Below are 13,913 nucleotides of genomic sequence, written 5' to 3'. Positions count from 1 at the left end.
GAGCAGGAAGTGAAGCGAGAGAGGAGAGGGAAGTGGCCGCTTTTTTAAAGGGAGAGAGACCACGCCCCAATGAGCTGGTATCTCAGTGGCTATAGGCTGGAGGAGCGGAAGGACCTTCCGCAACAATATCGGAATCTACCAAGCACAAAAATAAGTGAGCATTAGACAACTGAAAGAGAAGATGGTGCTCGTGAAGACAGGGTTTTGTGATTTTCTCATGCTGTATCCCCAGCTTGATAGATAAGAGGTATTGACAAACATTGGGGGTCTATGGTTGGTTGGTTGGGGTTTTTTGTTTGTTTGTTTTTGTTTTTGTTTTTTTTTTGAGACAGGCGCTCTCTCTGCAGCCCCGGCCCTCCTAGAATTAGCTAGGTAGACCAGGCTAGTCTCAAACTCACAGAGATCCACCCGCCTCTGCCTCCCAAATACTATGAGTAAGTTCATGTACCACTATGCTCCTTAGTAAACATTTGCTGCATTAACAAATTTATATTCTGACTTTTTGTATTGAGGAAGAGGGGGAGCATCAGTTGTCATTCGGATATAATCCCCAGACCTATATGCATTGCACACATAATGCGACTTTTACTTTTGGTGCACAACAGGAGCCTTCTAGACGTGTAGATATGACCATTGTACTTATGACTTAAACATTTATAAATTCCCACCAAAGCCATGTATGAGTATTTCCTTGTAACACAATTAATAAAAGCCCAGAGACAGATATTGGGGTTCAATCTGAAGGTCAGAAAAGCAAAGCATCCAGTCACTGGCTCTTACCTTGACCTTAGTCTGAAATGGCAGTCCTGCCTTCAGTAATCTCAGAATGAGACTGTGTGTGAGAGCTGTCTTCTCCCATTTTATATACTTCTCTAGTTCTGGGATTAAAGGCTTGTAACACTGCAGCCTGGTTTCTATGGCAACTAGTGTCACAACTGGGATTAAAGGTGTTTGTCTCTACTGTCTATCAGTGTGGCTGCTTTACTCTCTGATCTTCAGGCAAGCTTTATTTATTAAAATACAAATGAAATATCAGTACATTTCCTAGTGGTAAAGATTAATATGGATGCAGGGCTCAGACTTCAGAAATACATTTTAAATAATTTCCAAAAAGTCATTGTGTACATCCCTAAGTGATCAAACTACTGCTCTTCCAACACATTCCACTACAGTATAATTTTTTTTCACTTACTTCATTTTGAGCATTCTACAGATTCTGTTTAATGACTTTTGGCTTCCAAGGCTTTGGAAGATAGAGGCAATTAGATGAAATTTGGCTTGTTTAGTGTAGTATGGCCACAGACATAATATGTGCAAAAAGAACATATCAGAACACTAAAGGGAGACCTAAGTGGTCATTTTAAAAAAGAAGTAAGAATAAAGCCATCACACTATAACTCTGACTTACTTTCATCTCAGGTACCACAGTGTTGTTCTAGCATGCAGCACCAAGGAAAATATATGTTAAATATTATATATATATGTATATATATATATACATATATATAAAAGAATTAATGTTTGATATGTTTAATATATTATGTTAATAATTAATATGTGATAATATGTTAAATGAATTAGGTCTGATTTCACAATGTTAGGAAAAAAGCCTAAACATGTGTGTTCTGCTCTAACTTCTTCCAAAAACTCCAGAATCATTTGGAGCTCCAGGGCTTTTAAGCATTAGAGAAACCCAGCACACACACTGAATGGTGCTGAACATACTATGCACTCTGTCCTGGCCACCATCTTTCAGACGTGGTTAAGAAAATACTTTCTTCTTAGTGGCAGAGTTTGGCATGGTTTTAGAACATTTTCACAAGGTATCATTTTGACCCTCTGATGTAGGTGACACTCGTAGTGAGTTTATATTTTCCATTACAGTGAGAAACAGGCACACAGGGGTTAAATAACTTGCATAAGATCACATGTTTAAGATTGTTGCCTTCCATTCCTTATTTCCTGAAAACTTCAATCCGTTTTATGTACCACATCTAAAAGAACGCATTTGGAAAGGCAGCAATGGAATTCTTCTTGGACAACATTAACTGGGCCCTGCCAGAGTCAGCTCCCTTGCTTTCCAAAGGTGTGGGCAATAACCTTTACTTTGTGCTGAACCATTTCTCTCCCCACCCCCTCCTCTGTTTCCTCAACGAACAATTAAGATCCATCTGGGACTAATTATAATGATTCTTGAGTTTGAACTTGCAACCATTACCCAATTGAGGTCACTTATTTTAAATTAACTTGCCTGGTCAGAACACAGGCTTGGTTATCTTCAAAACACAGTATAGAGAGGCCCTGGCTCACTCAGACTTTTAATTAACTAGCTAAATAACCCACACTGTGACAAGCTGCCTAAGATTTGATGGAGTTGTTCATTTGCATTCAGACAAGGATCAAAATACATTGTCAGAGCTTCAGGGACTGAGTCCTCGAAACCTTCACACAGTCTCTTGTTCAAGGCTGTGTGCTTCTTCCCTTTGGTTCCCTCTAATTATTTTTCCTGTGCTTTTGTTCTGATTATCCAACATTCATCACAAATGCAGCTTGTGATTCAACAATGACAATTCATGTCATATGCTGAGAGGGAATCAAAAATTGGATCATGATCATATGAGCCAAGCACAAAGCTTCATGAAATAATTAGGGGAATCAAAGGGAGATTCCCAGGATACCCAGCTACAAAGAAGACTTTCTGAAGAGTTGAGCCTCAACTGATCACCACTTAGGTAATCGTACATAATAGCGTAGGCAGTCTTTGTTACACAGAATGCATGATGGGAGCTGATCATCCTACAGTAATAACGATAGTAATGACAATTCTTGTCAACAATGATTCATAGTAGCAGTATAGTAGTATGGCTGTTAACATTGACTAGGCTTTCGAATCACTTAAACCTGATTTTGACCTCCATCTCCAACACTGTATGCCTATGAGTCCTAAGGCAAGTTGTCACACTTTTCTGAGTCTCAGTGTCTTAGCCTGAATAATAAATTCACAATAGAACCTACCTTAAAGGACTGTGGTGAAGATTCAGAGAAATGAAATCTCTGACTCAGTCAAGTGCTTGCTGCAGAAGCCTGAGGATGTCAGTTCAGGTCTCCCAGCCCATGTTTAGATAACCAAGTCTGGTGGGGTGGAGAGAGTGAGACCCCTAGCACTTGCTGGCTAACCATTTTAGCTGAATAAGTGAGTTCTTGGTTCACCAAACTCACCCTTTTACCATGTCTGTCAAGAATAAGATGGAGAAGGAATTGAGGAAAATATCTAATGTTGACTCTAGCTTTCACACACACACACACACACACACACACACACCGACACAGAGAGAGAGAGAGAGAGAGAGAGGGAGAGAGAGAATCTTAAAGGTGCTGTGGTACACTCCTTTAAGTCCAGTACTTGAGTGTCTAAAATAGGAGAATTACTCTATGTTTAGGGTCATCCTTAACTATATAGAGATTTTAATCCAACTTGTAATGCATAGTGACATCTTACCTCAAATGAATAAATAGGTGATAGATAGGTAGGCAGGCAGATGATGATGATGATGATGATGATGATGATGATGATGATGAAGATAGATAGATAGATAATAGATAATAGATAATAGATAAAAGATAAAAGATAAACATTTAAAAGAGTGCTTTGTTATAGTCACTTTTTGGTTGCTGGGATAAAACTCCATGACCAAGACAATGTATACAAGGAAGAGCTTATTGGGGTTTAGAGTTTTAGGGAGATAAGAGTCCATCAAGGCAGGGAGGCATGGCAGTAAGCAGTAGACATGGTGGCTATGACAGGCTGCTGAGAGCTTATATGCTTTACCATGGGGATGATACAGAGAAAGCATTGGGAATGTTATGAGGCTTTAAAACCTCCAAGCCTGCCCCCAGTAATATACTTCCTCCATCAAGGCCACACCTCCTAATATTCCCCCAAACACTGCCACTCTCTGGATCCCAAGTGTTCAAATGCAGGAACCTATGGGGGCCATCCTCATTCAAACTATGACTCTTCTACACAAGTCTTGAAAAATACTAGCCTATAACAAAACTAGTCTTCTGTTATATTCCACCTAAAGGCCTTTGCTAAGGCTTTTCCCATCTAGACTCATTACTTTGTAGATGATTTATCACCACATTTTGCAGCTACATCTTCAACACCCTACTTCCAAGTGCAAACCTCTGTTCCTTCTCTCTCATTCCCAGTATTATCCTAATAACTGGCACCAGCATCCCTCTGTACCTAAGCACTAATGTATCTCCATTCTTCTCACTCCATAGCTGCAGGGTGTTTTTGCTTTGTTTTGTGGTTTGTTTTCTTGGTGTAGAGGGACATGAAATCAAGCAAACCTTTATTCAGGAGGCTGCCTGTGAACTGGGTCTTGAGGAATGGATATGATTTCTGCAGGGAAAGATAAAGTCAATTAGGAGCTTGAAAAAAGCATAACCAATCAATATAGGACAAGCACTAGATTGTCTTAAGAGCTAAAGATATATTTCACACATTTCTTACTTTGGTTCTATGAAGTAGCTATTAGTGATAGATGCTTTTACCATGTAGGCTACTCAAACCTAGAAAGCATTAGTTAATTGCTCCAAGTTACATTGAAAAACGGGATCTCTAACCCAGCAATCTTCTTTGGTGTCTACAATACTTTATTCCTTTATGTGATTATCCCCTATATTTCCTATTTTACAGATGGAAACCTAAGGCTTGGATATAATTTAACTTGTCTAGGATCATAAAGCTAATAGCTGATAAATCTAAGGCATATTGCCTTTAGCAGATCCCCTTTAATTTGCTATCTGACCATTTACATGGCCCTTCTAACTTAGCTTATTCCACCATCATTCAATCACAACTTTTTATATAACACCTGGATACCTCACACCAAATACTTTTCTTATAGTTACCCCAAATATAATTCTCTCCTTTAAGAACCTATTGCTGCCATTTTACTAGACCAGTAAAATTCCTAACTGCATTCTAAATGTTATTCTTACACTCATAGATAAGTAGAGGGCTCACTCCTTATCAAAGAAGTTCTTTTTTACAGCAGATAGAAACTGGCCAAAATGCATGGAAAAAATTGATTATGGGCTGCCCAGTGCCAACTGATACATCTGCAATACCACCCCACATCTAAGGCTCAGAGAACATCTTTGAAGAGGGGAAGGAAAGACTGTAAAAGCCATCCTTGAAATGGCAGGGATGTTATACCCATGAAATCCCAACAGTATGGCTGCCTAAACAAGACCTAAACAATTCTAACTTCATTAGATTTGCTAATATGAAAGGGGAGAAATCTCATGGGGCCCCATCCCTATATAAAAAGCTACAGTGTATTAGTGACTGATAAGAGAGGGAGAATTAGCCTTCCCTCAGCAGGTTCAATACATAGAATTCAACAAAAATAATTAAGTAGAGGCTATGTATTTGAGAGGGAATAGGGGAGGATGGCGCAGAAGGTATGGTTAAGGGAGAAAAGGTAAGGGGGAAATGAAATAATTATAATTTAACTTTGAAAACTGCAAAAACAGATTTATATGGTAGCACACGCCTATAAGCCTAACACTTGGGAGGCTGAGGTAAGATCATGAGTTTGAGGCTACTCTAGACTATAGAGACCTTGTTTTAAAGTAAACAAATATTTTTAATTAAAAAAACACCTCTCCTTTAGGACTGAAGCACTATAAAACAGCAAGACTTTCCTGAAATCGGGAAAAATAGCTTTCTACAATAGATCTCTCTTCATTTTCAAAATAGCATTCTATTTAAGTTACCTGTTTGTCAGGTTCCCACTTATAAAAGCCAAAGGAAAAAATTTTTTAGATTTCTCGTTGGAGACAAAGTGCTTTCTATCTATAGCAGGTTGAGTTAATCATTCTCTCCTCAGTTGTACTTTGTTCATATTTCTGTTCTCGCACTTCTCCCACTGGATTATAATCATCTGTTAACTTGGCTGTCTTTCCCATTCAAGCATGACAGCCTCCAAACTAGGGCCCAGATTCTTGTGACCTCTGTCTTCCCGTGGTCTATCCCCACAATTGGCACAGACTGGGCCCTCAACAAATATTTATTAAAGGGAAAGAAAATGAAAAGGTGGTTGATAAAGGCAGCTTTCCATATAGTAGGTACTTTAAGGCACACTTCTTCTGAGGCTGACGGTATGCCAGAAAACGAGCTATTGTCAAAAGACAAAAGGATCTGTTTGTAATATCAACTCATTTCTGGATTAATAATTCCAGCATTGCTGATTTTAAGCTACCCATGGTTTCGTTAGTGGCTCAGAAATCCGGAATATTCAGCGAGTGCCATTCAGTGGCTCCCTGTGCTTGACTGAACATCAAGCAGTTCTTCCTAGGGAGCTTGAACTGTCTGCATGCCAGTGTGATCATGAAGGTAGATGAGCTGGAGAGCAGGGCAAGATGGTGCCAGATTCAAAACAAAAAAAGCGAAAGGCCAAAGGAAACATTTCTGAGTGTGGAGAACTGTATGTTTGTCCGCCCCCACTCCCACCCCCAGCCCCGATGAACTAAGCCTCAGTCATTTGTCATCCATTTTCAAATTGAGATCCACTTAAATGACACGGCTCCCAGAAGAGGAAGAAAGCTGCCAACTAAGCAATTACCCTGAAAATTGCATTGGGTTTCTGCGAGATATTTCCTTTTATTTGAAAATATAAACATGGTCATTCACTTCAGCTATCAAACGTTTTTACAGATTACTGTGTCAAATACTGAAAACAGCTCACAAATGGAAATGCATTCAAAGAAGGCATCCCTATTCTAGTCTCTGTAGCCATACCAGGTGCTTTCTCTCTCCATTTCCTTCCTGGATGCTTCATCAGTCTGAGCTACACCTGTGTCTCTAATACTGTATTGACACCCTGATTTTGCCCACAATAATGAAGCTAACAATTAAACAACAAGATTTGAATCCAGGACCACATAACATTAAGGTTCATGGTTTTTTCTAATACATCACCTTTAATAATTATCAATTTCCTATAAAATGATGCATTGACAAACACTGTACCTTTTCTTGATGTGCTCAGTCCAGAAGACCTGTTAATGTACCCTGTTTATATAGGAGCTTTATTATACTTATTTCATTAGATAATCAGAAAATATTCCATTTTTAAAAAATTCAAATGACAAGGACACTCCCATTCCAATGCCTGCTACTCATCACCCATAAAGTCTTCCCAGAAGGTCCTTGTCATAAGCTCACAAATTATAATGGTTTGAGCATAAATGTGCATACAGAACACACAGAGAAAGCAAAGCCTTGAATAGCATTTAGAATAAAGCTGTGCACATGAAAACAAACATCTCTGTGAAAGTAACTATGAGGGTCGCCTCAAGTTTAAGGCCAGTCTGGACTATACAAGTAGTTCGTGGCTAGTCAGGATTACATAGTGAGACATTATATTACAAAAGAAGAAAAATAACTCTAATTAACTAAATGTATTTTAAAATGTGTGTGCATGTGTGTTCACTTGTGTGTGTGTGTGTGTGTGTGTGTGCTCACACACACACATACCATGCTACAAATATGTAAGTGAGGGGACAGATAACTTGCAGGAGTCAGTATTCTCCTCCCAACCTGCGGGCCCAGGGTTCAAACTGAACTCATCAGGCTTGTTTTCCATATCTGCTGAGCCACCTTGGCGACCCTCGCTTGCCACTTCTTATTAAAGCTTCCAAATATTGCATTAAGTAAGCTATGATAAATGGAATACGAAAGTCTGGGAAGCACAGAGTTACCCCTAAAGGATGATCTTTGGTAAAATACTTACCCTCTAATCCTGCCATTCTAGAATTTTGTTTCTTGCTTTTTCAATTCCTTCCTTTCCACACAAGCTTCCCTACAGACAGTGCAATTACTGACAAGATTCCTCTATTGTATGAACATTTGTCTTGCTGATGAAAACCTTCAGTCTCTGTGTGCACAACATTCACACCCTCCACTACCACTGGACTGACTTCAATATAGGTTTTCTCTACTACTCTAATCCAGCACACTCACTTAAGATGGCTGCTATATAAAGCCCTGCTATTCTGACATAAGAGAGTAAGTGTGCGCACATTAAACTTACTAGGAAATAACTCTAATGGAATTTGCTTCTGATATGTTTACTAGGACTCAAACACTGAGGAAGATGAACACCTTTGATCACATTTAAAAAAATCTCTTCTCAAAGGTGTGGTATGTTCACGGGCCGGTTTCTGCAGCATATCATTCGTTCAGCTGCTCCACACTGCTGAAATTATATCCAGTGCCATAGGAAAACAATGCTTTTTTTTTCAACTAAGAGAAAAGGAAAGGCAGATGTGAGCCTGAAAAATATTTTTTCATTGAACATAGAGGATGTGACCTAATAGTTTTTTTGTTTTTTGTTTTTGCTTACAGACAGAATATCCATAAAGTAAAGGAAAACTGCCTGGTGAATTAAACCAGGAATCCTCCCCTACAAACCCAACCTTCTCTCCCAGATCCTCTTGCCCAAGCTTTCACATGATACTTAAATCAAAGAGAAAGAAATTAAGGTGAACATCAAGGCATGTTCTCTACTCAAAGCAAGATCAATCTTTCTCCATAGATCTTTTTCTGGCGCTGATGTAGAAAACCAAACATGGAACTACTTAGGTCTGCAAATAACCTCATCTGCATACCAGATGGATCCAAGGGGGAAAAAACATACACACTTCTTCACACACATATTTTTTTTTCTGAAATGTGAGCATAGAAAAACAGATGCTTTTGCCTCCCAGAGGATATGTGGGCCTCTCTCAAGTAGTCTTGTGGAGCAATTTCATCTCAAATTTCTAAAATTATGAAAATGTCTAGATTAAACATGAAATTGGAAAAGGAAGGGTCTCTTTGAGGGGAAAAAAACACAACTGAATATCTTAGAAATCATTTTGAACTCCTCAGAGATACTCAGTTTCACAGAAAACTGGATGAAGGGCAGGTTAAAAAGGGAAAAAAATCACCCCAAATCAGTAAACCATGATTCACTGATTTCCTTGGCAGGAAGTTTGACACTATCTGTATGGCCCAGTGTTAGTATATATGCGGTCTTTCTTCTGCAAACAAACCTCAGCTCAGTGAATGAGGACTGTAGATGGGGGGGGGTCCCCTTTGAGATGGTAGAAATGTAGGTAAAAATAGATTTCCCTAAAACAATGAATTTTATCTCCACTTCACATATTTTCCCTTATTACATTTATCGTGCCTGCCATCACAGCAGGCCATCTATCATCCACAGCAAATCTTACAAAAGCAAAGTGACTATAGAGCATGGATGTGGGAACTTGGTATTTCTTCCTTAAATGTCACATCTGAGTGTAAAAACAGCTTTTTATCCTTGAAGTTCTGAAACTAATTCAGAAAGATCTATTATAATTACTGTAAAAAAGCAAAGTTGAATATTCTCTTGGCTACCAGAGTCATTAAAGAAGTAAGGGTACAATTTATGCCTCGTTCATCTGTAACAGACGGAGAAAGAATAAAGATTGAGGATTAGCAGAACAGGAACACGCCTATTAAATATCCAGTTCTTTTGTGCACCATATTATCCCCAATATCCCCATCCCTCCCTATTTTCATAAGCCTCTCCCAGAAAACAAGTCTAAAAGTAAAGGGCAAGAAAAAAAATACAGCGCGTTTCTCACTGAGGCCTCATTTAACTCCCATCAGTAGGAGTATAAGCAACTCCACAGAAGATCTCAAGACAACTGAAGCTCACTCTCTTAACAACTAGGGGAGCATTTCTGTTGGAAACGTTCTATGAAACATATTGCATGTCCCTGGAATTTTCATCAGAAATTTCTGATCAAAGTAAACTATGGTCTGATGACTCAGGCACTCACAACAAATAGCCATGATTATACTGTGCAGGAGCACAATGTTGCCTGCTTTTCTCTCGTTGTTTCTTCCTTCTCCTTTAAGGCAGTCTGTCACTTCCTCTGGTACTAAGGCACCTCTCCTAACATCACTCCCTGCCTCCATACACTCCCCTTCTAGCTTGTAGTGTTTAATTTACTGGGATTGGTAAGAACTGTATGTTAAATCAGAGTTAAAAAGGCACTGAAAGCAAGGATGAAGAATTAATTATGGGCTTCAGTGCAGCAGCTTTGTGACACCTAACTGTTCCTATCTTTAGATAACTTTCCCGTCTCCTCCAACTTAAGGCTAACTCAAGAAAGGGTGATGGGCGAGAACTACCTTCCAATAAGTCCATTTGTTCTGAGCACACCATCTGGGCATTGACCAAAGCAGTTATTCTAACAGCTCCAAGTTTTCCTGAGGCTGAAAATGCAATGTCTTGATGAACAATAACCTCTTTCTCTACATGGAAGTACTGTGGCATATTTCATTATTCACATCTCAAATACATTTGTAGATATTCTCCAGTTTGATCATAGCAACTCTGCTAGAAGAGCAAGTGCCTAACTGTGGATAAGTTGATAGAGGCTCGGAAAGCTGAGTCCAAAGTCAAGAAGTGAGTGCATGACCAAACCTAACCTCTGGATGGTCGTCCAGGGCTTTTGTAATGACGCTACCAATGGCTACTGTTCTTTCTTGCCTTTCTCGTGTGGAAAGGCACAATAAACATGGCCTCCACTCAAAACTGAAACAGACTTTCTTATTTTTCTCTGTGTTTGTCGCATGTCCTTAGGAATATTGCTCATTTTTCTTGAAGAATTCAAAACTTTCTAGTTTTATTATGTTGAGGGTTGTCAGTGAATTAAAAATTCAACAAATGTATGGTCCCAACTTGCCACCAAAAGCTAACAAATGTTACCAGCAAGGATGTTTCTCACAAGCAGACACTGAAGAATACATCCCAAAAGGCACCTAACGGCTTATTTTGTGTCATGGCAGCATGAGAAATGACCCCTCAAGACATTCATTAACCTTTCTTTTCCTTCATAAAAAAATCAGTCTGAAATGTGGTTCATATTTTAAATTAATTGAAAACATCTCTCTTGTGCTCTCTCATTCTCTCTCTCTCTCTCTCTCTCTCTCTCTCTCTTTCATAAGCAAAGAGCAATGGCTTGAGTCTTATAATAACAGGAAAGTAAACATGATACTCTACTCAAAGATAGCATTCCATTTCCATGGGTCTACCTAAACCTGCACCCTCCATTGGTCCTTCCCTTTCTGCTTCAGGCCTTAGATATCTTGTCTTCTTCCTCTTCAAAAAATAGAACAATCATCAGCATTTAGATTTCATGAAATGATTAGAAATAGAAAATATAGTAAGTGAAAATGCAGATAATAGTCGGAACCTATCTCTAACCCTAGCTTAGCCTAATCTACTTCAAATAAGCTTAGAGCACGTATATTAGCCTTTAGTCAGGTGAAATAATCCAACACAAAACCCCTTTTATAAGAAAATGCTGAATGGCTAAGGTAATCTATTAAATTCTGTAGGGAAGCTGGAAAACAGCCGGCATGCCTAAAGTATTGTTCCGGATCTGAGGATGGCGCTAAGGAAGAGAGCACTTTCCTACCTGGAACAAAGTTTCCATCACTATCAGTTCTGATACATAAAGTACAATCTCTCCTGCATGTATGTAATTTGGACACCACCATGAAGTTGAAAAATCATGAGGCAAATTGAAACATGACCTACAGTCATGCTGAGGGTATTGGCTCTGCAGCAGTACTCTAACTCTGATATTTACCAAAGTAGGTAGATGTTTAAGGCCCTTGTTTAAAACAGTGTTCTACTTGCAAAAATCCTATTAACATCTTTCCATATTTTTAAAATAACAAGTACATTACTTATATTAACAATTACTACTACATAAATATGAAACAACTAGTTCTACTGCATTGCTTGGGAGAACAGAGAAGAAAATAGTCTGCACACGTTCTACTTGAAATGATTTTTCAGATGTTTTTAATGTGGGATTGTTTCTATGTGTGGATGTGGAAACCAAAGATCTGGAGGGTCTAACTGCACTGTCAGCATATCCAGAGGAAGAAAGAGCCAGCTTTTAATTTCAGATTTACCATTTTTCTGCCTATATGGCCTTGGAGAAATTCAACTACCTTCAGACTGTGATCCTTCATGTGTAAAATTAGACTTCAGATTTTCTGGAAATTACTCAAACATACAACATCTAGTACAAGGCAAGCATATTTTAGACATAGAATAAGGGCAGTTGTGATAACTAATATTATTCAGACTTTCATATATAGTTGCAGTTTGCTATGTGGACAATACGGCACCTTGTCCAGTTGTTTTCAAACCTCTGACAGCCGGACCCAGCTGTATCCAAAAAGGAATTCATAAAGCTTAACCCTAAAGCCTCTATCTTGCATTACATCCTTAAGATCTGTTCCAAACATTATATTCATAGTTCCCCTTGTTTTACTTATCATACACTTAGCTTCAGGTTAGTCCAAAACTTGAGCGCACATCAGGTTGTTCCTTTAATCTATATACTACTCCCTTCCTTGATCCCTGTATCTAGGACAGTTGCAGTGCCTCAGTGTTCTACAAAATTTTGCTGTACTTTGTTACATGAAAACAAACCTTTGCATGTAGAAAAAGAAAAAAAAACAGCTCATTTGGTTGGAAAATATTTAGCCCACTGACATAACCAGACAATGAAACACACTCTGTAAACTGAAGGCCAAGTATGTAACACAGCATTGCTGATGAAAATAATGGCAACTATGATGACTGAGGAAATGTTTCTCATACTCACTACAGCTGCCATTTGAGACCAGATGATTATGGTTGTGGGAAATGTCCTAAACATTGGAAGACATCTAGCAGCATATCCGGCTTTACCCACTATATGCTAATAGCAAACTTCGCACTAATGGCAGTCAAATATGTTGTCTGACATTGCCAAATGTCCCCTGAAGGAAAACCCCTCTGAATGCCCTGGGGCATTGCCTTCAGTGTCAAAATATATACAGATGGTCACACATTGTTCATGTTAAGGCAAAAAAAGGAAGGCAAGCCTTTAGGGAAGTTTTCAATAAGCCAAACAACCTCAGTTAACCTGAAAATCCCATTAACCCCATTCTTTGAGTGCTCTATTCCCTAAGCTCTCCAGATAACAAAAAAAAATGTACAGTACATTCTATTTTCTAATTTGTATGCTAAGTTCAGCTCATTTTCCATCTCAACAGCTAAGTACAGAAATCCAGTTCATGGGTGAAGGATCATCAGCTTTGCTTTTGCCGTCTATTTTAAGTGACAATGGTGCTACTGACCTGGAAGTTTCAAGTGTTTTTATCCCCTTGTTTTGACATTTTAACTTTGATATTGGCAACTCTTCCTATTTTATCTGGCTATGAGTGAAATACAACAAAAAAGGTTCTAGTCTAATTAGCAACGGTTCTACTGTATGTAAGAAAAAAATCAGCACATTGTGGTCATTTAAAAGCATTTATTCCAGCCATCCCACTGATTGTAGAACTGAAAAAATGCCCTCGAATAAGCAATATTTCTCATTTCTTCTCTCTGCAGGTTGTGATCCTGGGGAAACATTCAAGAGGTTATCACTACATGCTTGCTAACCTGGTAAGAACAAAAAAGAGCTCTGGTGTCCCTGGGCAATATAGTCCATTTAGTTTGTGTCATCTATAACCAGCTGTAAAGGAAATACAGGAAGCACCTAATATGTTCCCTAGATTCTTAGAGAAATAAATTCGGTAAATACCCAAACTGGCCTATGATAGCTTTGTATTCGATTATGCTGTCTTTTTCAGCAGCAAAGCTATCTTCTTTTCTTTTTTTTTTAGTTCTTTTTTTATTGAGAAAAAAAATTTCCGCCTCCTCCCAGCCTCCCACTCCTCCCACCCTCCCCCCTCTCCTCTCTCCCTCCCTCTGAAGAGCAGTCAGGGTTCCTGCCCTGTGGAAAGTCCAAAG

At 38.8% G+C, this 13,913-nt stretch overlaps 1 protein-coding gene across 3 annotated transcripts in view; it reads left to right on the top strand.

The window, feature by feature from the left end:
- Positions 1 to 13,913, top strand: part of Gria3 (glutamate ionotropic receptor AMPA type subunit 3) — a 286,862-nt gene that overhangs the window by 165,885 nt on the left and 107,064 nt on the right. For all 3 annotated transcript variants that reach the window (XM_005358429.2, XM_005358430.3, XM_026784914.1), the window contains exon 5: positions 13,512 to 13,565. In XM_005358429.2, coding sequence (XP_005358486.1) covers positions 13,512 to 13,565 — 54 coding nt within the window. The remainder of the gene's footprint in view (positions 1 to 13,511; positions 13,566 to 13,913) is intronic.

The sequence above is a fragment of the Microtus ochrogaster genome, chromosome X, assembly GCF_000317375.1.
Source record: "Microtus ochrogaster isolate Prairie Vole_2 chromosome X, MicOch1.0, whole genome shotgun sequence".
Taxonomy (NCBI): Eukaryota; Metazoa; Chordata; class Mammalia; order Rodentia; family Cricetidae; genus Microtus; species Microtus ochrogaster.
The sequence above is the reverse complement of the archived record's forward strand: the minus strand, read 5'-3'. Positions and strand labels throughout refer to the sequence as shown.